At 47.5% G+C, this 24,090-nt stretch overlaps 1 protein-coding gene across 3 annotated transcripts; it reads right to left on the bottom strand.

Annotated features, from left to right (window-relative positions):
* Nucleotides 1-284: 284 nt before the first annotated feature.
* On the bottom strand, nucleotides 285-24,090 carry ube3c (ubiquitin protein ligase E3C). Of its 3 annotated transcripts, none has more exons than XM_067251359.1 (25): nucleotides 24,056-24,090; nucleotides 23,024-23,171; nucleotides 22,740-22,793; nucleotides 22,569-22,643; nucleotides 22,276-22,422; nucleotides 22,053-22,168; nucleotides 21,747-21,904; nucleotides 21,445-21,598; nucleotides 20,245-20,465; nucleotides 19,908-20,059; nucleotides 19,474-19,661; nucleotides 16,355-16,441; nucleotides 15,950-16,107; nucleotides 15,818-15,841; nucleotides 15,219-15,445; nucleotides 12,994-13,098; nucleotides 12,692-12,779; nucleotides 11,186-11,283; nucleotides 10,712-10,844; nucleotides 9,810-10,057; nucleotides 5,990-6,202; nucleotides 4,184-4,372; nucleotides 3,909-3,975; nucleotides 3,550-3,680; nucleotides 285-1,781 (listed from the first exon to the last, which is right to left on the bottom strand). In XM_067251359.1, exons 2-25 carry the CDS (start codon nucleotides 23,087-23,089, stop codon nucleotides 1,611-1,613), a joined length of 3,270 nt encoding a protein of 1,089 aa, XP_067107460.1. In that variant the 5' UTR covers nucleotides 23,090-23,171; nucleotides 24,056-24,090; the 3' UTR covers nucleotides 285-1,610. The 3 variants fall into 3 exon arrangements, with proteins under 3 accessions (XP_067107460.1, XP_067107459.1, XP_067107462.1); XM_067251358.1 differs by having other exon boundaries at nucleotides 23,985-24,086; XM_067251361.1 differs by lacking the exon at nucleotides 15,818-15,841 and having other exon boundaries at nucleotides 23,985-24,086.

Here is a 24,090-nt window from a genome sequence, read left to right as displayed (position 1 = left end):
AGTGGGAGAAGATAAGGGCCATTATTTCTTGGTTAGCCCACAGAAGGAGGGGTGGAGGGGATGGAAAAAGTCCAAGGAACCTAACTGCATTTGAGTTGAGGCAGATTTATGTCGCACACAATCTTAATGCATCTCCGGACAGGATAGCTCTGCTCTGCGTATCTTCACTGGATGTTTCTTTAATTATATGTCAGAGGCCATAAAAACTCCATCCTTACAGGGCTGTATCTCAGGCCCAGGTCCTTACTGTTAATTACTGACAGCCAAAAATGACACACAGATAATCTAAATGCAAAAAAAGGAGGATTTAATGATATTCAGACAGTGTTTTTTTGTATCACTCAGTTGGTAGGCTACAGTTATAAGCAGTTGCTGCACCATAGGTCTTCCACAGCAGGGTGTGTGTAACTGGAGATGGTTCACTTCAGCTAGTGTGTATTAACACAGGGCCTTCACTCCAAGAACAGGATCAAAGAACAGAGGAAAAAAGCAACCTGTACAAATACTGAATAGATGAATCATAAAAGAGTAGGTGTAAACATATACATATTCACAATGCCATAATCATCTAATAGATAGTACAATCCAAAACGCAACCAGCCTTTGCCTTGAGCAACCCACACATGTAGACATCCATAAGCCTTTACATGTTTCTGCTGTGGTTATCAGACTTGACAATTATTACAAGTTAATAATCATTACAGAAAATCACAGGGGGGGAAAATAGTGAGTTTTGATGATTTCTACCTGAAAATACATGGTACTATTCAACAAGCCAACCTTTCTGGAGCCATTGAGACACAATTCTCTGACAGTCTCAATCCTCCTCTGTGGCATGCACTCGTTCACAATCAAGTCTCCCCCTCCCCCAATTTATAAAAAAAAAGCATAGCATTAGTATAACCATACATTTCCTCTTGATATCAGTGTAGGCGATTGGACGAGTGCATACTAGAAAGGAGCCTTAGGACAGGGTACAAGGATGGATAGAGGTTTCTAGAGTGCTACAGTCTGATGTCTCCTTACCACCCCCCTCTACCCTCTTATTGCCACTTACTCCCCCTCTTCCTCTCCTTCGATCACCGCTCATCTTTGGTGAATAGACTGTTGTTGCTATTGAAGGGTTTATTACAAAAAAAATGCTACTCTAGAGGGTAAACTGTATTGCAGTGATCAACTGCAACACAAGATATTTTTTTCTTTCAGACTTACAAAAAAAGAAAAAAGAAAAACCTTCTAGGTTCATGAGACGTTTGATCGACGTCTGAGTTTTGTTGGTTCTGGATACACGTTAAAAACCTTATGAATAAAAACATTTCCCCCCCACCTTTATTCTTAACTATCTTTCTCAGTCTCTGTGTGATCGTCACCCCTCTCTCCCAGTGTCTAGGAAAACGGGGCGCATCGTACATGCATCAGTGCATCGGTGAATCCCATACCATCTCTCTCTCGCTCTCTCTCTCTTTCTCTCTTTCGCTCTCTCTCTCTGTCTCTCTCTCGCGAGTCAGGCAGGCAGTCTGTCTGTCTGTGTTCCACTTCATCTCATGAGTCTGTGGTTGTGGGGACAGAGACGGACGTCCCCGCCAAACCCCCCCCCCCCCCCCTCCCCCTCAACTGAGTTCGAAGCCCGCCGAGGACTCGATGGCGTAAAGAAGCTTGTTCCTCATCAGGTGTTGGTCGCAGAACTCGGGCAGTTTGAGCAGGTTCATGCAGGTGCTGGCGGTAGGCAGGCGCTCCAGGTCGTTGCCCCCGTTGTGGATGCAGAAGGCCGGGTACAGCTCCTACACACGTGGGCACAGACATCCAAAGGTCATGGGGGCAGGTTACCCAGAGGGCTAGCAATGAGAAAATGAACAATGAGAAAACTATGAGAAAAATATTGACGACAAAGATGAAGGTCACGCAAGGGTATTTAAACACAGCCACAGATGGGCCTTGCATCGGCTGATGTCACCAACAATCCTAATAATATCCCAGCCAATTGTAATCAGACGGGGATGTCGAGACACGGAAGGGGATGAATAGGAAAAGTCTGACATTAAGCGCTAAGCTAATACCACGCGGGGGAATCAACCTGCGGATGAAACGGCATGTTTGAAGGATATGGGGGTGACCCCCCCCCTCCCCCCACCCCAGCCTCGGGGATCCTGAGTGAATGTTAATGTCATGTTGTCTATCAGGCGGTTTTTAAATGGAGCAGCCTGGTGAATGGGCCCACCTCATCTCCAGGCTGACACTGACCGCTTCAATCACAACCCAGGGATGGGGGGGGATATTGACCTGGTCACTTGGTAGCCCCATTCCCGTGATTTCATCCAGATATTTCTAGATGGGAGTGTGTGCATGTGTGTGTGTCTCTGTGTGGGGGGAGGTGTATGGGGGGGAGCCACTGTACTTGCCCCGATTAAATGGCTTGCGGGGGGGCTCTGCCGTAACGACCCAATTTCTCTGACAATTACCGTATTAAACTATCGTTGCTTATTGAGAAAGTGTCATTACGAGAGCGATGATTTGGGAGTATAAAAAAAAAGGTTGGGGTTTTCCATCATCTTTTTTAAATGGTTTCTCCTGACAGAGCTATTTCTCCTCTAATGAATCCTGGGCCGTTTAACGGCAGCTAATTAAGGCTGAGCTGGCGCGAGCCAAGGGCCGGGTCAAAGGCCGCCTACCCTGACAGATTCCAGCGGCCGCCGCCCACCCCCCAGCAGACTCCTCGCTGCAGTCGGAGGCGTGCCCAAGAACGTCCAACACACTCCTCAAAGTCAAATTCATTAAAGAGGGGGAAAGTCTCCCACACCACAGATCGAGGAGCTTTTTAAGACAGTTCTGTACGCTCTCTACTTAGGTTTTATTTATTTGACTAATGAGGGCAATAAAGAGTAGGAAAAACTATGATCATTATGGCTTCTGGTTACCCTTAGTAAGTACCCTAATTAAGGTGAGTTAAATACCTAATGAGTTTTAGTCTTGTTTTTATATCTAATTTCCATTTAAGTGTCCCTTTAAATCAAGTGTAGCTGCTCTTTACCGGAGGGGTGGCAATTTGACCTGCCCATATATAGAAGCCCATATACAGAAGCTTATCTCTGCAACAATAATCAGTGCAGCAGCTTGATAAAGTCAAACTTTGTTCTTTTCCCTTGTTGGGTTCACTTGGAGGGCAGGAGTTGAGGAGTTGACTGTGACGCGGCGGGAGCTCCAGCCCTGGGCAGGCCGGCCCAGATCAGGTCCGGACAGCGCAGTGCACACAGCACATGGAGAAAGCTAGGGCTAAGCTGGGTCATTTGAAAATGATCATTTGAGAGCGCCGTCTAAACCCGGGTATTTTTCACGACAAGTCCATTAGATACACCATACCCCCCCACCCCCCCCTCCCTGTTCTTGCTCGCCCTTCTGGTCCGGAGTGAATGGAGCATGATAGAACGTTCCACGACACCTGCTGCCAGGGGAAACCAGACGAAGATGTGGGCAGGGGAAGACAGAAGAGAGAGAGAGAGAGACAGAGACATGGGAAAATAGCAAAGTTGAACTTCCTCAACTTTCACTCACCTTGAAACCCAGTAGCGGAGGCCTGGAGCAACTGGTGACAAACTTGAGCAGCTTGCGTTTCTCCTCGTCTGTGAAGCTCTCCACCACCTCCCAGAAGGTCTGGATGACTGGGTGAGTGGCAGTGTAGCCGCCTGGAACGTCACAGAGGCCCCAACATCTATTAAGGCTACAATCACCACACAGACTACCATAGAGTTATGACAATATCAACACAGATCGAATGACTTTGTTGAAGACTCATGCCGAATGCTAGTTTTTAATTTTTAACAGAAGACCTCAAAAGCTAGGCCTCTGATGCCAGTTCCATGGAGGTAACCAGACAACAAACTGCAGCTTTAAGATTTCAAGTGCTCTCATACCTGAGTAGTTGGTGAACTTCTTCAGGTCATCAAGGCATATTGGCACACGAGCTCCAGATATCAGCACCTGTAATAAAACAAAACAGAAAAGATTGCTTAGTAATAAATATTACAGTGATAGTTGTGTTTACACACAGCCCACAACAAAACAAATGAATGCACACAATGGCTGGAATACTCACACACACCCCACCCACATCTTAATCTCCTGCTGGTCACACATGCCGGCAAACGTGGTGCGCGCACATACACACCCAAAAACCCAAGTCACACACCTGGATCTCCTGCTGGTCGAACATGCGCAGCCACTCCAGGTTGACCACATTGGCGAGGCCCTGACGGAAGGCCATGCAGTGAGGCCGGATCTGTTTGTTGAGGCGGTAGTCGGCCACCAGATGGATGTAAGCTATCCTGTTGGCTGTGGACACCGGGATGTCCTTCCCCCCCGGCTTCAGCTCCACCACCTGGAAGAAAGGCACACACACACACACACACACACACAGGTTCAGCGACCAGGCGGGGCACAGAGAGCAACCAGGCGAGACGGCTAGCATATGTCACCCTGCCCTGAAGCCACTCGCTCCCTACTTAGTCAATTGCTTTTCATCCCGACGCGTCTAACCACAGTCAAACCTCATATGTGAGAAGTGTGAGTTAATGCTAAATGCTAAGTGGAACAGTAGATGACTTTATGTTACTTTAGTTAGTTAGGGGACCCATATCTCGAATCGACCCTCTATTGACGTGTTGGAAGTGTGAGAGCAAGTTTGAAATCAGACTCTGAGGATGGAAAACCGGCCTCAGCCAGGAAGGGATCAGGACCAGCCCTGGTGCTGGTGTGACCTGAGAACAGCTGCAGGTCCATTACAATTTGGCACAGAGTCCTTCAACTCGGCAGTTTCATCAGTGTTAGAGCATTCTGTACCGGGCCGGTTGTGTTCAGTCTGAATGGTTTGGATTGTTCCAGGATGGAGGGGTTAATGCACCAGCAAAACCCAATTCCCCTCAAACATTTTGGATGTTTGTGTCAGCTCGTCGGAACAATAATTAAATGAGAGTACATTGAAATGCTTTATCCATACAAAAACTACTACTGCGAACTGTTTGTGTTCCAGTATATTTCCATTCTTTATTCCAGACACACCCTCAATGTGCGGCGCTCCACTTATCAAGCAATCATTTATTATTTTTTATCGTGTGGTAATGTCTGAGAATTACGCTCCTTATCTCGCTTGCGTAGGCTATCTCCCACAGGCCATATGTGGGACAGACTGCTCCCCAGAGTTGTGTGCCTAATCTTTCACAAATTGTCGCGCTATCGGTGTTTGCCGTGGGCCTGTTTGTCACCGTTGCCTGCGTGTGGGGCTGCATTGTAGCGGCCACTGTTCAGCTCTGTTTGGAGAGAAGCTAACTAGGAGGAGCGAGGCTGTGGGTAAACAGGGGCCGCAAGGGAGAGCATTTAGCCCAAGGGGGATTGACTCAGAGTGGGGGGGCGGGAGGGGGAGGGGGGGGACCAGACTCCTTATTTTGTCTGCAGGGCCTCTGTCGGGGGGCTAATGTGGACGTGCTCAGCGGCAGAAAGGTGCGCCTCTCAGGCGTGTGTGGAGATAATTGCCGGAGGCCGGCTCGCCTGAACGGTCAACAGAGCAGCTCTGTTCTCCAGAACCAGGGAAGAGCGTGGGCCAGGAGACGAGACGTGCTTTATCTCTCTCAGCACCAAACGCTGGAGACACGAGGGAAATGAATTATTAACGGGACAGAAAGAACACAGAGGTGGACACAGGTAGACACAAAAGTAGAGAGAATGAGGCCAAGGAAAAGTAGACAGGGTGAGAGAAAGAGAGAGTGAGTATGTGTGGGGGGGGGGGGGTCACTGACATAGAGGACAGGAAACAAAGAGACAGTCAATTGCGAAATACGCAGAAGTATGCAGTGAAATGGTGCACACACAGACGCCCAGGCGCGACACAAACACGCAAATGTATCCATCCCTCCGCCACTCACCCATATCCATTCCCATATCTCCACACACACACACACACAGTCACAGTCCACCCCCCCAGCTCCTCGCTCCCTATCACCTGAGCTTCCCCGAGGTCGTTGTTGACCACGGTGAAGTTGAGGCCCAGGTCCTCCACATCGTCCTCGTAGCTCTTGAGGAAGAGCAGGTTGCGGTACATCTCGGGGTCCAGCGAGGCCAGGTGGTGGATGTCCACGTCGGCGCTGGTCCCCAGCAGCTTGGACAGGAAGAAGCTGGCGAAGGGCAGCTCCACCAGCATGTTCTCGTACAGCGCCTGGAGGAAGGAGCACACAGGTGAACCCCTGACTCTCCAGGAGAGGCCTAGTGACACGACCACCACGTGTGAATAACCAGGGGTCTGGAGGGGGGCTGAGGCTGCTAATACTGCACAGGAGAGAACGCCTAAGAACATGACATATGCCTCATTACCAAGGGTTGAACTAAGTTTGGTTACCTGCCTTATCAACCTGCCAAACTGTGTTTGTCATCCAGTCATATTTTGTTGTAGGCCAATTATGTGGGAAAACTGTGAGCACAAAAGCAGTATTCTGCTGTATTCACAAAGAACATCCTGATAAGACTGCTGGAAACATCAACTACACAACAGTGAATACATTATTACAATAGCACTGTGGACAATCGCTGCCGACGAGTCTTTCCCATAGAATTGCTGGTTCAGAAGTTTCAATTAAAAACCGTTAGGTGGCACATTAAGCAAGATTAAAACACTTCCCTTGAGCGCCCTGTATTAAAGAATAAAGGCACAGAGATCCTAAATCAGTCTCCCTTCAGAGGAGCACAACACCTAGATCTATCTAAAACACACAAGCCTCCGATTCCCCCACCTCAAACTTTATAAATGCGGATCCTCACCTTGACCTTAAACGCCATTAAGAACGGCAGCCGCTGCAGGTGACTCATAAAACTCAAAGCTAATGTTCTAGAACAGTCCGAAAAAGAGGCTGCTGGAGACATTAAAATATACAGGTCCTTTATAAATGATTGCGCTAAAAACCCTGACCGCATCAGCTAAATGGATTATAAATCTAGGGGATTTCCATAATGCATGCATCTTAAACACACACGCAACGGGAGCATAAATCAAAGGCTATTTTCTAAACACAGGTTAATTGCGCAACTTTCAAACACGGTCTATTTTTTATGCAAAATAATCCACTTAGCGGTTCCCGCGAGCGATGGTCGCTAGTTTCAGACCATATGCGCCGAATGCCCCCCTGAAACCTATCAATAACGCAGACTGCCGGGAAGAGGCAGCAATAAGTATTATGGAAAAAACCTGTGGCGTGTTTTTTCTTTCAATGGCATTTTATTTATGGGTGTTTATTGCCAGAAATTGTGCCAAAATGACTGGGGCTGAGAATAATTAATTATCATGGCCAGGGGCCTTTTAATATAAGTGAGTGCAGTGGCAACGCAATTAAAGCAGATCGCGACGCCATCAGGAGAATAAACGCCCCACAACATCCCAGGTGCCTTGTGTTAGCCGCCAAATAAATTCCTTAATTTACAACATTAAGAATCAATAAAAATATAATGCCTTTCAAACGCATCACTATCAATCAGGGCTTTAACCCCGCAGTGAATACACCTCTATGAGGAACTCTTAGTCGGGGATCGATCACTGAGCAAAGGCACTGTGGAGGTCGGGGGATTCGGTTCAGTACACAACAACAAACACAAACTCGCATTCCGAGACACCTATAATACAGTACCACCTATGCTATGTCCATGACAGGCACCAAAACTTCACCAAGTCAGGTGATTTATATATTTTCCTAAGGTGTCTCAATCAATTCTGTATCTTCTGGATTGAGAAACCTTGTTTAACTTCTCAATAAGCTTGTTTCCTATGAAACAAATCGGGGATCTGGGAAGCGCAGCACAAACAGAGCGTTTCCCCGTGTTCCTGTTTGTGGCTTCATTACTTTGACGTGTCAGTTAAGGTGGACAGGTGAGGAAGAGAGATGGCCAGGCCTCCAGTTCTGTCCAATCCCATTTGGGTGAGTCCCCCCTCCCGTCCCCTCCCCCCTCCAGACAAGCCACTCCCGCCTGCCATACATCACTCCTCAACAATGGTACAGCCTTCAACATTAATTAACTATATTAATCTCCAGTGTCCCATAAGGCTCCGCGTGTGTACCGTCCGTCGTCACGGCAGCATCCAGTGATGCAATCCTAATCTATAAGCGGTCCCTCGATCCAGTGTAGCTGCCAATAACGGCCACTAAACAAATATCAATACGCCCCTCAAATGGCCACTCACGCGCTCGTATTTATGGAGAAAGAGGAACTAAAGGTAGGGTTAATTGAAAGTCAAATTCAAATTAATTTCACCCCCCACCCACACCTTAATTGCCTAACCCATTAGTTGTGGGAGGGTGCTGGGCAGGGCTTGTATCTGATGGTGGAGGGGGGTGTATGTCAGCCGCTGACTGGCCATTTCTCACAGCAGGATGAACGCAGGAGTGGTTGAGGAAGAGGAGGGAGGGAATTATGCTCCCGGCTAAGTGGAGAGGGAGCTGACCATCTTGGAGGAGGAGATGAGAGAGAGAGCGAGAGAGAGAGAGGGAGACTTAGATGCTCCTGACTGTAAAACAGATCAAAATGCTATTACCACATGCTTTGACCGCTTATTTATGTCCTGTCCTGAGGAGGGGGGGGCAGGGGGGGGGGGCTGATTTAGATGCTGGCCAAATGCGATGGCTACACAAACAGAGGCAGGGAATCATCGCCCTAATGGAAGGCCTAATTGAGAGGCGACCGCTTGTCATGAGGTAATTCTTCTCCGGGTTCGGATGACCCAAACAGGAAATAGCGGCATCTCAATAAACAATCGCCCCGCATGCATTAAGGGAGATTTAAAAACATTAGGCTCTAATAAATAGAGACGTCAATGAAGGTAGCGGGAGAAGAGTAGGAAAACAAATGTCATCAACAAATGACATATGGCTGCTAATTAACTTAAACCGTGTCTCAAACAAGCTCTGGGTTCAAAGTCTTAGCCAATAGTGACTTGCTTTTGAATAAGTGGATTGTGGTCATTTTCTTGGACAACGCACAATGCCTCCCATTACTTGCGTTTTGTAAAAGGACACCAACCGACAGTTGGAAATTGAGCAACGTTAATATCTGTAGGCCTATGAAATGGTTCCCTCAGAGAGAAATAGCACCTTGACTGGGAACAAGTAGATATTCTAGTCTCTGTTCCAGACAGCTTCCTCAGTCCCTTGACTCGATCCCAGACTCATTGATCCAGTATTGATTTGTACTACTACAGTCAGGTATTCACTGACAACCACTAAGCTGACACACTGGTGTTGACCTCGGACCAATCCCCGATGACCTGCGGAGGTTCGGGTCACCAGGGTAACAACAGGCCTCTGTCACATTGAGACCACCAGGGGTCAGGAGACCCTGGCGACTGAACAAGAAAGGTTGGGGTTGACAACCCCATAGCATATGGTGGCTTTCTATCACTAGATTTGAGTTATCTGCAGGGTTCTATTTGCTAGGTTTGCAGCTGACGAGGGTTCGAGGGTCGTGTATTCCCTGTTCTACTCCAACGCTGTCTGGCTGAGTCGCCTTGACATTGACTGCACCGTGCATTACTGCAACTACGCATAACTACACCAGTATTGGGTAAGACACATTGATCTGCATCGAGGTCGACAACTGACCTCAAATCCACCTTGAGTTAATGAATCAATGGCAGACGGTCATAACTCAAAAACCCTTTCCTCTACTCCGTGACATAAACACCAGCTCAAAGCGTGGACATGTTCCTAAGTTGTTCACTGGTCTGGTGGCAGGCGGACAGCTGTAGAGGCGAGATGACCCGTTCTGAGTCTGGGGGTCCTTACCTTTCCCAGGATCCTGCCCAGGAAGTAGTAGTGCCTAGCGAAGGAGTCTCCCACCAGCATCTGGGCGGTGGGGCTGGGGTAGAGCAGGCTGTCGTTGGTTGTCTTGAAGAAGCCCTGGTTGGGGTTGAAGCCCGACTTGAGCAGCTCGTTGAGGAACTCCCTGAAGATGCCGCCACCGTCGATGCCCGCCTCGTCCAGGCCGTGGGCGTTGAGCAGGTGCACTCGGATCCGCTTCTTCAGGTCCGGTTCTGAGGGAGACAGATTGGAGGGAGGGAGAACCAGTCAACTAAAGATGTTCTAGGATGTTGACCTGTAAATTGACAAGTCTTTTGGTAATACAATACTTATTCTGACGGATTAAAATGTATACATTTAGGCTGCCTGGTTATTATGGTGATATACACTCATGTTATGACTCAATCTCATCTCGTGTGACTGAAAGGTGGGTGTGGAGAGTATCAACACATCCATATATTTCCCCCTCATCTTAACAGGAGGCATTTGCCTTGACCTCTTTTATGTGGTTGGATTTGAATATTCTGCAGGTCATGTCTCGGAATAATTAATGAGAGGCGATAAATCAGCACTGCTATAATTTATAAAGACACATAAATGATATAGATCAGGTCCTTTAGACCTCCAAGTCAGGTCTCATACTACTCTTTTTAATCATATTGTCAACCCCCACATTCAAACACAAAAAAAGGGGGGACTTAAAATAATTGATTTCCAGCTTTTATGCAGTACATTATAATAATCCCAATCGCAATTACCCTTATACCGAAATTCAATAATCAGACCTGAGGAGAAAGCTTACGTCCGTCTCTTCTGAGCTGGAACTTGAACCTTAAACCTCAATATCTTGATTTAACGGCTGCCCTATAGCAGGCCGGGCCCGTTACCGTTTTCAGGCGACAGTTTGTCGTAAGCGTCTTCGTAGATGTAGTTGCGTCGGATGGTCACGTTGATGCCGTCCAGGAAGGGTCCGTCGCCCTGCACGTCCCGCTTGTCTGCGTAGATCAACCTCTGGAAGATCTGACGAAGACAAAAACATGGACGTCCACGTCATGGACAGACCTCAAGAACCGTTAAAAAAGGGGTCCGAGGCGGTAGTATCTGTAGCTGTTCTGAAAATATTGCCTATTCCAGCTAGATCAGTGGTCTTCAACCCTGGTCGTTACCAGGCCTCTGCAGAGCTCGATAACGGCACATTCATTTGAATCAGATGTGTTGGAGCAGGGAGACATGTAAAGCACACAGGACAGTGGGCCCTGAGGAGCATGGGGGAAGACCACTGATTTGGAGCGTTCCTCCCTGGCTGTTGGATAGGTAAACAGTGAAGGTGTCTGTGCAGGTTGGGGTGGGGGTTGAGGTACCTTTACTCTCTCCTCAAAGGGCACCACGAAGGGCAGCTCTGTCAGGATGGCCAGGTGTCTCTCCTCAGACACAGAGAGCTGGGGAGGCTCCATCCCAACTACACACAGGAAGCACAAACCAAAACATTACCTCTTAATGCTTTTAACAGCTCATTTCTCCACCCAGCAATTTGTTCTTTTTTTTTTTTTTTTTTACCCTTCTATCCATCCTCACCTAATCAATGAAACCATTTGTCTCACACTATCCTGTCGTACATCTATCAGGGTATATATCCATCTATCTTTCGCTCCGGGTCTCAACTCTTAATTCCCCCCCTCTATTCATCTGTCCATCTCTGGGCTGCACATGCACATTTCCTATTGGTTGCCATGGCCACGGTGTCTGTGGGCGGATGTCTTTCTTGCTGACACATCACTAGGTGGTCAATGTTCAACGGGGCTAACTAGAGCCCCATACGAGTGTCTCTCACAGAGACCGAGCAGCCTTGGGTCTCTCTCACAGAGACTGGTATGAAAGACCTGTTCAGGACACAGATTCATCAACAGACTGTGCCAGTCCAATGTCATTGGAATTGTTGTGAACCCCCTGTGACCCTTCCTGCCTCTCTGTATCTGAGCGCATCTTCATCTGACTGCCCCCCCATGAGCGCTCACTAGGTCACTAGGACTGATGCTGCCAGTCCCAGCCATTAAACGCAGCTCAATCCTGCCGTTCCAACACACACTTTTAATGAATCCAACGGCCGAGATGCCCATCCACCTGCCTAGCGGTGTCGATTAGTAGGGCGTTTGTTTTGTATCACACGGAATCTTTACACCGCTGAAACCACCCCCCCAAAAAACTGCCACAACAGCAGTTCAACCACAATTCTCCCCCATTTCAAATACAAACATGGAGACACGCACACACACAACTAGAGCTCAATTATTCTGCTCAATTAGTCACTAGATCCACATTTCCCCCCATCAGGTTTCCATCTTTGCGGGAGAAATATAGCTTCTGTAGTTGGTCAATACGGTCTCCATTCATCACCAGGCTGGGGGACAGAGGGGGGGGGGGGGGTTGTCTGTCCATTTAAGGAAATGAAACGTGGGGCAAACAAACACTACACACTGACCAGATGTGGCTGAGCTCATCGCTACTTTCACACTAATTGAATTTATCCCGTACGCTAAGAGAGGGGGTGGGGGGGCATTAGGAGTGGCATTAGAGAGATCATACACACATTGTTTTCTGTTTGTTTTCACACTATCTCCGTGAGAGCGCCAGGAGGTTGCAGACAGAGCGGCCTAGGGTTCCCTCTGCCCCTCTCCGGCAGCCTGTCTGCCCAGCTCTCCGTTCCCCTTCACGCACAAACCTGGGAGGACTACGTTGACTTGAGAGGCCGAGCGGCGGACATTCATTCTAACTCCTCCGTGTTCCCTCCTGCTCCCTGACCCTGCCTGGCTATTTGCCCTCTGCACGTCTAAGCTCTGCTGTGGTGCGAGGACGCGGTTCTGCTGTACCGTCCAGAGTGGACTGCAGGGGGCCGATGCGTCCCATCCTCCGTGTCCTCCACATGTGTCTGGCTGAGGGCACGTACAGCTGGGTGACCTGGGGGCGGGGTCATGGGGGTCAGTCACTGTACTTTCTGTACCACACACACCCACACAATGTCCATACACAGAGACTTTCACAATAATAAAAAGAATTAACAGTCAAAATGTTTCCTGGTGACATTGCACAAAATCAAACAGCAGATTACAAGCATTACTCATTTCTTTTGAAGATTTGAACCGTTCAAACTGAGAGTAGCAACATTCCGCACCTTGTCTGCCCTGATGTTGACCTCCTCTGACAGCCAGTGACCCGAGGGACAGAAAGGCCGTCTGATGTCACGCGCTTTCACCATCTTCACCAAGTTAGTGATGACCTGTGAAATACATCACAATCTTAATCAGTCTCCATTCAGATGAAGACCGATCAATCTCTCCACGCCCTGTCCAGTTTTACATCTACATTTACTCCTTCAGCAGACGCTTTCATCCAAAAGTGCCTCCTGTGAGTGCAGCAGATAATGAAGGACAAGAAGTTCTGAGAGTATTACGGGGGTTTATGCCAAGGAACAGATGAGTTTTGGTGCTCCTGGGTGATTAGTCCAGGTAGTGTGAAGAAGTGAATTTTGAAATCTCGTCAAAAGGTCGGCTGTATTCGCCCTTTATCAATAACACTGAAAACTGAAACTCTACCGATTAACAAAGACAGTCGTGTAACACACTCTCCGGTGGTACAAGTTTGAACCGAGAACTGAGAGGAGGCAGATAAGCTAGAGCAATTGGACAAGCAGCTTTGCCTTCTCTTAAAAAAGCAATTTGAGAGTTCGGCCATTAGTGGGCCATTTACAGGCTGTATAAAAGAAAAACGACGGCCCTTCGTCCTGCCGACGTCCAGCCCCCCCCCCCCCCCCTCCCCCCGTTAATTAGCCTAGACATTGCTGACATCAGCGGAGGGGAGGGGGGGTGGGGGCGAGGCGATGCGAGGCAGTGGTGGAAGGAGAGAAAGCATCTGTGGGGATGATGACCCGGATTGGAGGGTTTATTTGTACGATTCGTGAGGCTCGCAGGTTTGTACTGTTGTGTCTGTTGTGTCTGGCACGAAGATAAGAAATCTCATCCTCAAGGTGATATCATGGTTGAAAACATATCTTCCAAAGTGAGAACTGAAGCCTGATCCACCTTTCAATAACCTCTCTATACCCCGTCCTTCCAGCCAGTAACTAACCGCTAATAGCAATCCCGCCCCACATCACAGTAAGGGAGTACATTTCCATAGAAACAAGCGGGCGAGATTGTTTGGATGGAAATGTTCTCCCTTAAGCACATCATTTTCATAGGAACGCGATCAATCTGACGAGCGCGTAATAACGGCGAGTGCAAAACGCTGTATGAGACGCGGCGGGTGGCTCCGTGGCGAGCCTAGCCTCTGACTCGGGGGATGAATAAGCATTCCTTAATCAGCCCATCCGGGTTAAGTGCAAGCCTTAATGGGCCTTTCCCAAACTCCGGTGTGACATCCCTCTCCAAACATAGCCAAGAAGAAAGCTCCATTAGCAATATTAATTCAAGCTTAGTTGATCATTTTCATTCAATTAACTTCTTTCAATTAAATAGATAGCTCGACAATGGAGGTGATAAAGGATTGGTGGTGGCGGGTGGGGGGAGGGGCTGATGACACGAACCAAACATTAGCGTGTTAGAGGGGTCAGCGGCGCTAAACCGACTGTAAATTCCGACCCCCCCTCCACTCCCTCCCCTTTGCCTTCAATTTGGAAAATTGCATTTTCCCCGCTCCCCTTCCACTTCTTTAATGGGTCGTTTTAGCTGACGGGAGACGACCGTGACGCCCCACTGGGTGACTGGAGCTTTTTTTTTTTTTTAAAGAAAATTCCTGCCGTGCTCACGCGTGCGCCCCCTGTCAAAGACTAAGGGTCTGGAGAGCAAATTCGCTTCATTACCGTTTCTGGGAAAGGAAGAGGGATGGAGAGAGAGAATAGGGGGATGAGGAAGATGGATGGAGGAGAAGAGAATAGATTGGACAGGAGAAGAGAGGACAAGGGTAGAGACAGAAAGAGAGAGAGATAAGGAGAGGGAACCTCATGTTATCCAGCGCCTCATTTCCTTTCAGTAAATAAACAGTGAATGTCCTCAACAACTCCTCTCCTCCTGGTCATCCATGCGTGCTCGCTTCCCACTATCACACCATGCTCAGATGCACAGGATTAGGGTCACTTACATCTGCTTACTGATTAACAGTAATCTCCTAACGCTGATATGCCAGTATATTACTGGAAAAAAATGTTACGTGATTTTGTGGGTGAGGGAATGAGTATGTGAGCTGGTTAATTTAGGTAAATGCATCTGCACATTTGGGCTTGTGTATAGGAAAGTACCTGCATATCCATATTTACTATGATTATACTTGCAAAAAAAACCTGTGTGTACTCTCTCTCTGTCTGTCTGTGTGTGTGTGTGTGTCTCTCCCTCCGCGCCTCACCTTGAACAGCTGGACCCAGCGTTTCTGCTCAGCCTGGATCCGCTGCTGCACGGCCGTGTTGGTCTTGACGCCCACGCTGCGGAAGGCCGCCATGTACTCCTCGCGGTGCTCCGTCTTGGTCTCCGGGTAGGCCAGCTTGATGATGCCCAGGCAGGCGTCCCGGAGGCAGCGAGACAGGGTCACCAGCTCCAACAGGGTGAAGGGCATCATGGAGGACTGGCTCTGTCCTGTGAGGAGAGCAGACGTTTGTTTCATCTGTCCAGCAGGATGCAGAATCCCTCATCATTAGACAAGTACAAAAACAAGTCCCTGGAGTTGTATGTCGGATTGTATTGTGTTATCTGTGTTTAATAGAACGTGCATTTTTCTAACACAAGGGATGTTGTAGGAGTCTGGTTTTCAAGAAAGTTCTAGATTTATTTCACCTCAATAGAAGAGACAAAAGTTTATGAACAAGATATATGCCCCTAAAACATAAACTATTGATTGTCTTGTTAGACAGAAACATGTGGTATTAACGGCTTTTAAAACATTGTGTGGGGTCTGTACCAATTGCTACATTAACGGAACGTGTTGTGTTTCTAATGCATATACTGTACCCTTGGGATGGAAATGAGGCGGATCTGATGAAACAAAAAAAAAACAAACAACAAAAATCACTTTGAGCCAAGACAAGTCGTGTCCGCTTCAGATTTCCGCGGTGACCGGAAGGGGCCAGCCACGCAGCCTACCTTCCATGGGGTAGCCGAAGAACTCGCTGTCGTGCACCGAGATGAGCGCGTGGCTGAACAGGGAGCTGAACAGATAGAAGAGGGGGATGATGCGGTTGGAGTCCTCCAGGGACATGGGCGAGCCTCGCGAGATCACCTGCAGGAGAGGGACCATGGAGCTGGGGGGACGAAAGAGGAGCGCGCGGGGGCACGTGCACACACACACACAACAAGCGTCAACCCTGTGAAGTTTCAAGGTTATTTGCAACAAGTACAGGTACATAAGAATCGCTGGTCCTTGCTCCACTCTCCTGTTTCCAAGCAGCCAGAAGGGAACTCCTGTGTCGGGTGTTTCCAAATCTGAGCCTGCGCCCACGCACATTCTTTCGAGCCAGTCCCAATAAAAGCCAATGTCAAAGTGCTCACCCTGTGATCATCTTGGTGGTCATGGATGTGATCAGGTGCCAGAGGTGCCTGAGGAAGCGGGCGTTGAAGGCCAAGCTGTACAGCAGCCTGGTGGACACACAGGAAACAGACGGGTTTTTGACTTGGTTGCCGCTCATAAATCCTTTCACACCACTCAGGACGACCGACGGTGGAGGCAAGCTCTGATTGAAAGATGTCTCTGTGTATAAATGTGTGTTATGCTTCCTTTCTCCATGCCCTCTAAGCAGACACTGTAAACTCTGCACTGTTAACCCAGGACACATAAAAAAGATCAAAATAAATAAGAGCAGTTGACCAGAGTGGCCCTCAGGTATTTGTTGGGTTCACCCCCCCCCCCCCACCCCCATCTCGTCACCCCCGACCCCCCCTTTATTCCTTGTGCGCTCCGGAAAAAAGATTAAACGAGCCATTAAGCTTTATTTAGGCAGAGGCACCTTCCATTAGTAAACTAGTTGCTGGCAAGGAGACGGGCCCCAGGGTCATAAACAGGGCCCTGCCTTCCTGACGGAGCCCCATTTAAGTTAATGGCGATGGGGCGGAGACAATAGAGGAGAGAGGCCTAGCCCTGGCTGTGACCCCCCCCGCCCCTCCCCCTCCCCCCCCCCCCCACACACACACACACACAATGGGACTGGACGCAGTGCCAGCAGTAACAGCATGCCTCAACACCCTGGGTGAGTGACATGATAACACTGGGAGAGGGAGAGCAGGGTGGGGGGTGGGGGGGGGGGTGCTCGACCCTGTGGCCAAACCTGGCCATGTCACCAAGGTGTGAAAGCTGCTCTTTTGTTCCAATGTGTGTTTGCTTGTGTGTATGTGTGTGTGTGTGTTAGCGACTGAGTGAGAAGAGAGGGACAGTGAATGTGTGTGTCGCTCCCAGGATGTGTCGTCTTTTTCACGTGGGGGGGGGGGGGGGGGTAACAACAGGTGATACTAACAGCGTAATTAAGCTAAAAAGCTAAATAAAGCCACACATATAATGAGCCTCTGTCTAAAGACAGACTGGATTGCCACCTGTAAGGGACGGCTTCCTTATATCCTTTCATTCTGTACAGGTGACAGGAAGTGAAGTGGATAGAACAAACACCAACAAATCTGTGCCAACGTCCCATGTTCCTCCAATGAGCCCCTTAAAAAACATTTGAAAGGCCCGAAAAATTTGAAATAAGTGGCACCCTTTCATATCTTGAAAAATGGCTTCCGGCCAAGCCCCCCGACCCCCCACCATCTGCCAGTCCTAGAGAGTGGAGGAGCCGGGGGGGGGGGGAGGCACCATAGTGCTCCAGGAGTCCCTTTACTGTGCTGCTGTGGGGTGTTTGATTGAAAGGAGAAACAAAGCACTAAAATGCTGGCTGACTTTCTGTGATTTACGGTTTGACTAGGAACCAAGGTCCCACTTCAATCACGGAATGAAGCACTAATAACCATGGACGGAACGTCAGAAGGAGTGGTGTGTGTTTGACATGTGTTTGCAGATGTGTGCGTGCGTGCACAAAATGTAAAAGCACACTTTTAACATTTGATCAAATTATTTGGGAGCAAGGAACAAACTTGTTTAAGGCAGTTTAAAATGAAATGTGTTGATGTAGATTTCTTTTTTGGCTACTAAATCCATATTAATGATGTATATGAAGTATATAAACAAACGTTTCATAAATGCTTTAAATAGACCGAGTCTTGGACGGTGAAAGAAAGAGTTGGGCTGCTTATCCACTCCCCCCACGTGTCACTATCTCAGGCAGACTCCACAAGCACCACAACCTCTCCAAAACAAATGAAGGGCAGAGCACCCACCAGCGCTTACTGCGGTGAGCGACCGCAAGTTAGCAACCGGGCGCTACTTCGGCTGAACACCATCAAAGTGAAATTACACTCACATACCCAACAGCTAAACAATTAAATGGACATTACACCCTATTACCAAGCTCCAAGACAAAGACGGGGCTAATAATTGCAATTAGCAGACAAATCAAAAGCAAACCAACTGGGAGCCACACGCATGCTGTTGTGTGTGTGTGTGTGTGTGTGGGAGGGGGGGGGGGAGACAGAGAGAGAAGGAGAGGGGGTGAAAGTGAGAGTGTTGTGGAGAGATACTGTACATATTTATTAAAGGCACTGCGCCGATTGTCATAGCCGAGGCCAACTGGGCGGCCTTTTCGCTTTCTTTTTTTGTTGAAGAGCCTGTAAATCAGAACCCGGGATGCAATTTGCTCCCCTTAGCCTCTTGTAAAGCTATCCCGTCCACTTCTGCAGTAATTAATCTTCCTCAGTGAGCTAATTATTTTGTACAGATATCCGATAATGATGGAGGACGAGGGAGACGATTTATGGTAAAAGCGGCGGGACTGAGGAAGCCGTAAAATCCAAGGGGAGGAGAAAATTCCGGAGGATTCCATTCCATCAAACGATTTAGTAAGCAAATTAGGCCCAAAGCTTCTCAAGGGTTATCTTGGTAGTTATTGGGTAGGCTATTCTGGGCTGAATGGCAGACTCAAGGAATACCCCAAAATATCTCACGTCAACTCTCTGTAATACACTCTCAGCACCAACGCTTCCACCAGGTAGGTTTGGTAATTGTCTCTGGGAATTAGTAACGGGGGGGGGGGAGGGGTTGTGTACCATAAAACCAAATTAGGAGCCTCCTCGGTCAGCCACGGTTGCACCTTTCCCCTCTCTCCTTATCCTTCACATCCTGCCCCTAATGTAATCAGTGTGGTTTGAGCTAATTGCACTCGTCCACAACTGACAGCTTTCCTGACATCCCTACTTCCTCTGCCGGCCGTAAACGCTATAGGACACATAACTGCTCTTCTTCCATGGTTATTTACATTGCAGTTTCCGTCAATCGAGGAAACCCACCCAGTTTCCCGGGTTCCTAAGAGATAGATGGTCCGGCTTTACTATCTCCTCCAAACTCAGGCTCATCTCCGAGGTACCGTAAAACTGTGACAGGGCTCGGAACATCGCCATGAATCCTTCTGCTCCTAAAGACGTCTGACTGGTTATCTCTTCTACGTCTCCCCTCTCCCCTCAGCTACAATATCAAACATTTGAAACAACGAGGGTTGAGGCTTGGGGGGGTCCTCCTGTGCTCTGACCTGACTTTGGGGACCATGAGGCGGTGCTGCACCATCAGCGTGTGGCATATGGAGGCCATCATGGTGAACACCTCCTCGCTGGCCGAGTCGCGCCACACCAGGTTGAGCAGGGCGTTGGTCTGCTGCTTGGTGTCCAGCTTGTGGACGCACTCCTCCGTGATTAGCTGGACCGATATCCTGCTGTCCGCCTGGACGAGAGAGAGGACGGAGGAGGGGGTTGAGGGATTATAGCTGAGGGTGTGTATAGCCAGGTAAAACAAATACATAAACACAACCAAATAAATAAAGAAAGAATTGAAACTATGTTCCGTGTGACAAGACGTATTGTAACAGGTGGCTGTTCGTGTTGTGACAGGGGTTAAGTGTGACCTGTGAGTCAGAAGTACAGTGGCATGTTCTGTCACGTTCAGAGTGAGTGTCGTGCGTGGGTTTACCTGTGAGGATGAGGGCTTGCGGTTGCGGTCGTCCTCGTCCTCTGAGTCGCTGCCCACCTCCGGCCTGCTGGTGCTCTCTGACACCGGGAGAAGGGGCAGCAGGGTCTGTAGGGCTCGCAGGTACAGGTGGAGGCCCTCCTCTGACAGGGAGCCTGCCAACACACACACACACACACGATCACACTTTCATCATGTTTCACACTGTAAAATAAACAAACACTCTCCATTTCTTTCTTTGTTTATCTGTCTGTCTGCCTCTCTATCCCTCTCTCTGTCTGTCTGTCCTTCTGTCTGTCGTTCTGTCTGTCCTCTGTCTGACTCACTCACACAGCCTTACCCAAACAGGTCTCCCCTGCGGAGAGGACAAAGTAGAAGAGCCAGGGGGCCTGGCTCTGGGCGGCAGCAGAGGTGACTACAGTGGCCTGGAGGGAACCCAGAAAGGCCTCGAAGGGGAAGCAGAGGCGCGGGTCTGACAGCGCCGGGATGAAGAAGTGAAAGATCTGCTCAGTGAACGGGGCCGAGATGAACTCCTCGGTGAAGGCGGCAAACACAAACTGCCTGTTGAACGGAAAAGAGACAGAGGTAAGGAAACCTATAGTGTGATGACAAACTATTAGCTCCCAGAGAGTGAAGATCAGCTAATCATCAGTTTAGTCTGTTCAACATGTTAAGAAGCCAGCTCAATGTAAAATACAATTGATCCAAATACATAAAAGATTTAAAGTTTGGGAATAAAAATGCTGTGTAAAGAACTATATATTTTCACCTAGGAAAGCAACAAAACACTGTTTTTTTCTAACATTCAGCCCCTCTTTTCAGCACTTGTTTTGACCGAATGAAGTGACACATATGGTGGCCGTGGACAGATAATTAGCTGTTGAGACACAGTGCGTACTCAAGTTTCTCACACTCCCGCCTTGCTTTTCTTCAAAAAGAATAGAAAACACTTGTTGTTTGCCATTAAGACTGTCCCAAATTGAGGGTAAATAGTTGATATTCTGAACTTTGTCAAGTAAGCGGGTCTTTGCTCCACACATTTACTGCTTGTTGTAAAACTGTGTGTGAAACAATTACAGGATCCGCGTTGCCACGAAAAGCAAATAGTGGTCAAGTTTTTGTGATCGGTTAACTGGACATTTGAACACGACAAAGGCATTCCTCCTCGACATCCTCGCTGTGCCCCTTCCCACATGCTCAACCATGTGTCTGAAGGAGAGGCTTTGTGAGTTCAAGTCTTCTCCATTTGAAGGTAAAACCTTTAAGGATAGTGAGACAGGCACCACAAGCTCTGACCTTTCACTTGAATTTTCCATCAAGTGTGCGTTTTATATAAGATGCTTTGAATTTCCAAACCACTATATCCATTTAGGAAATGTGTGGTTTGACATTTACTCTTGAAACTGGTCAAGATCAAGCTTTGTTCTAACTTCTCTAATATTATCCGTCTTAGCAAACCTATGACGGAACATCAGATATGAAATACAAAGTTGAGACCTTTTGTGTAGTTGATCGTTCAGTGGTGCCCCTTGTGCCTTACCTTGCGCCTGTTGTGCAGGAGGAATATGTAAAGTGCAGAGGCTTCAGCGTGTGCTCTAACAGTGTGCTTGCCAGAGGAACAGAGGGAGAATCACTGTACTCCAGACTAGAAGGGAGCCTGTGATTTACTAGAATATAAAGCGACCTATAGTATCCTGTGAGAGGAGGATTGCAAAAGAAAAAGAGAGAAAGACAGAGAGACATTACACAAACGAATGGACAAAGGGACTTGAAATGTGTCATGCATAATGTATACAAACAATACAGTAAAATAAATCAAAGTAAGAACGTTAGCCTGCTCACCTTTCTGTACCATATAGTGCAAAATCTGCTCGATTAACAATGCTACGGCGTTAGCATCTTGGAGGACAGGCAGATAGGTTCTCTCGGAAGAAAAGATCTCCAGCATTCTCATGGGAACGGTGACATTCCAACTATCATCCTTGCAGTTCTGCAGAAGTCTAGGTGGAGGAGAGGGAGAGAAAGAAGGTCATATTAATGCCCATTTGCTTTGGTCCTTCATCCATTCACAAGTTCATACATACACAAATCCTATCCACCCATGCCTCCATTACATTGTTTTGAAAGAATCCACTAAATGTCCAATACCTGCAGCAGAAACCTAGAATCCTCTTGATTTGAAACACACAGGTCTGACTCTCAGGACCAGCCAGCAGCTTCACAAACTGGCTGTTTTGTTTCACTACATTCTGACACATCCAGATCTGCATGACCAGAAAGAGTGTCATGAAAACACACCAGAAAAGAACATCAGTATCAGCAACATCCAATGGAAACGTTGATAGTAAATAAATCAAGCAATGGTTCTCACCAATCTGTGCGAGTCCACACTCTGTCTGTAGAAAAATATGAGTTGCCTTGTCATTAGGCTGAGGCTGGGGGCATCCAGGACAGGTGGCCCACCCCCTGATTGCGCCTGACTGACACAAAGGTCAAACTTGGCCCTCTGAATGGCATACTAAAAGACAAAGTGTTAGGGGTCAAATCTAAGATTATGTATGAGAGGTAAGGTGTGGAGAGAAGACTATGTTACAGTGAAACATTCATAGGGCAAACAATGCAGATACATATAGAACAATAAATCTGGGACTCCAGATATCATACTTGCTGTTCTCTGTCCTGGTACCCACGTATATACGACTGAATAATAATTGCATTCTTGAGTCTTCTCCTTTCATCCTAAAATAAACAGAGCAAAATTTGCTGATTGTAGGCTTGGTGTAAACATATGATGATGATAATTAAAGACTAATTATGTCTCTGTCATTGCTTTACCTCTCTCTTTCTTCGTTCCTCTTGTGTGCGATGCAATAATGATGCTTTTTCCTCCTGCAATTAAAAGTAGGCCTATGTCATTTTAGAGAACAATTAGACGATTCTCTCAAGAGAAAACCAAGTGAGTTCTAAACGCTTGCTAGGAAACCATTTCCTTCATTGCAAACTATCGTCTGGAAATGGTTGAAATCAATCATTTCATATATCACATTAGAACCAAACTGTTGTCTACAAGTCAGGCCTCCGAACTTATCGGAAATCGGATGTGGATTTGGTTTACATACCTTTTTACTCGCACCCCCAAGTGACACCTTGGGCCTTGTTTTGAAATCTCCCTCAAAACTGAACATGATTAGACTTTTCCCATTGAGGAGTGATCTTTCAGTCGGTGTAGAAGGTTTTAATTGAGGAAGACGAGGGTGCCACCGCAGACTAAAAGTGAGAATGTAAGAGTCACATAACACGCCGATAATTTTACAAATCAAGAGACTTTTCTTTGTAGCAAACTAGCACTAGCCATCTAGCTGCTTGCCACAGTGTCTTTCCCTTTTTAGCTATTAGCTTGCTACTGTCATCAATACTTTCATCAAATGTTACAACATACACTTATACATCGTATATCAAGCTATATACTAGCCTATATGCTGTATAAAAGACGACTGCTTGGTTGGAAAGCTATCTACTGTAGCTACGATGGCAACCTTCCTCAGACTAGCAGGATAGTTCGCCACTACTAGTTTACTATAACATAGTGTAATTGGGAATATCTGTCAGTCAGTCATTTACTAAGTATTACATTGATTCAGCAACTGACAAGGTCCGGACATATAATGTTAATATCAATGTTCGTTCAATGACTTATTCAAATTTCGGTGATAGCTAGCCTAGCTAGGTCGCTAGGTAGTTAGCTAACTGCTCGCTAGCCAGAAAAGCTAGGTAGCTAATGACTCAGCAGCTGTCAATCTCAGCATGTTGCTTTGGACAATGATTATGTTAAGAGGTGACAAACTCAATCATGACAGAGATGTGAAAATAATAGCTCATCATTATTCAGCCATAAATGTAGTCAGACGACTTGTTGACATTTATGTTCTAGCTAGTTGAGCTAAGCTAGACAACTGGCTAGAAAAAGCTTCCTAGCTCGCTAACTTCAAAGCAAGTCGGCTGCGTCTACGCTGCTCTGACAACTTTCTTGTGTCACAATAAACACTTTGGACTCACAAATGATAAGATTGAACTTTTTACCTTTCATAAACGAAATTAGGCGCAGAAATTGTTTGTATTTATTACTTTAGTTTGGAAATAAAATGGCTTGCCTTTCACTCCTTTCCAGAAAGAAACTGAGCGTAGC

This window comes from Osmerus mordax, chromosome 15 (genome assembly GCF_038355195.1).
Source record: "Osmerus mordax isolate fOsmMor3 chromosome 15, fOsmMor3.pri, whole genome shotgun sequence".
Taxonomy (NCBI): domain Eukaryota; kingdom Metazoa; phylum Chordata; class Actinopteri; order Osmeriformes; family Osmeridae; genus Osmerus; species Osmerus mordax.
Note: the sequence above shows the minus strand (reverse complement) of the source record. Positions and strands in the feature narration are given on the sequence as shown.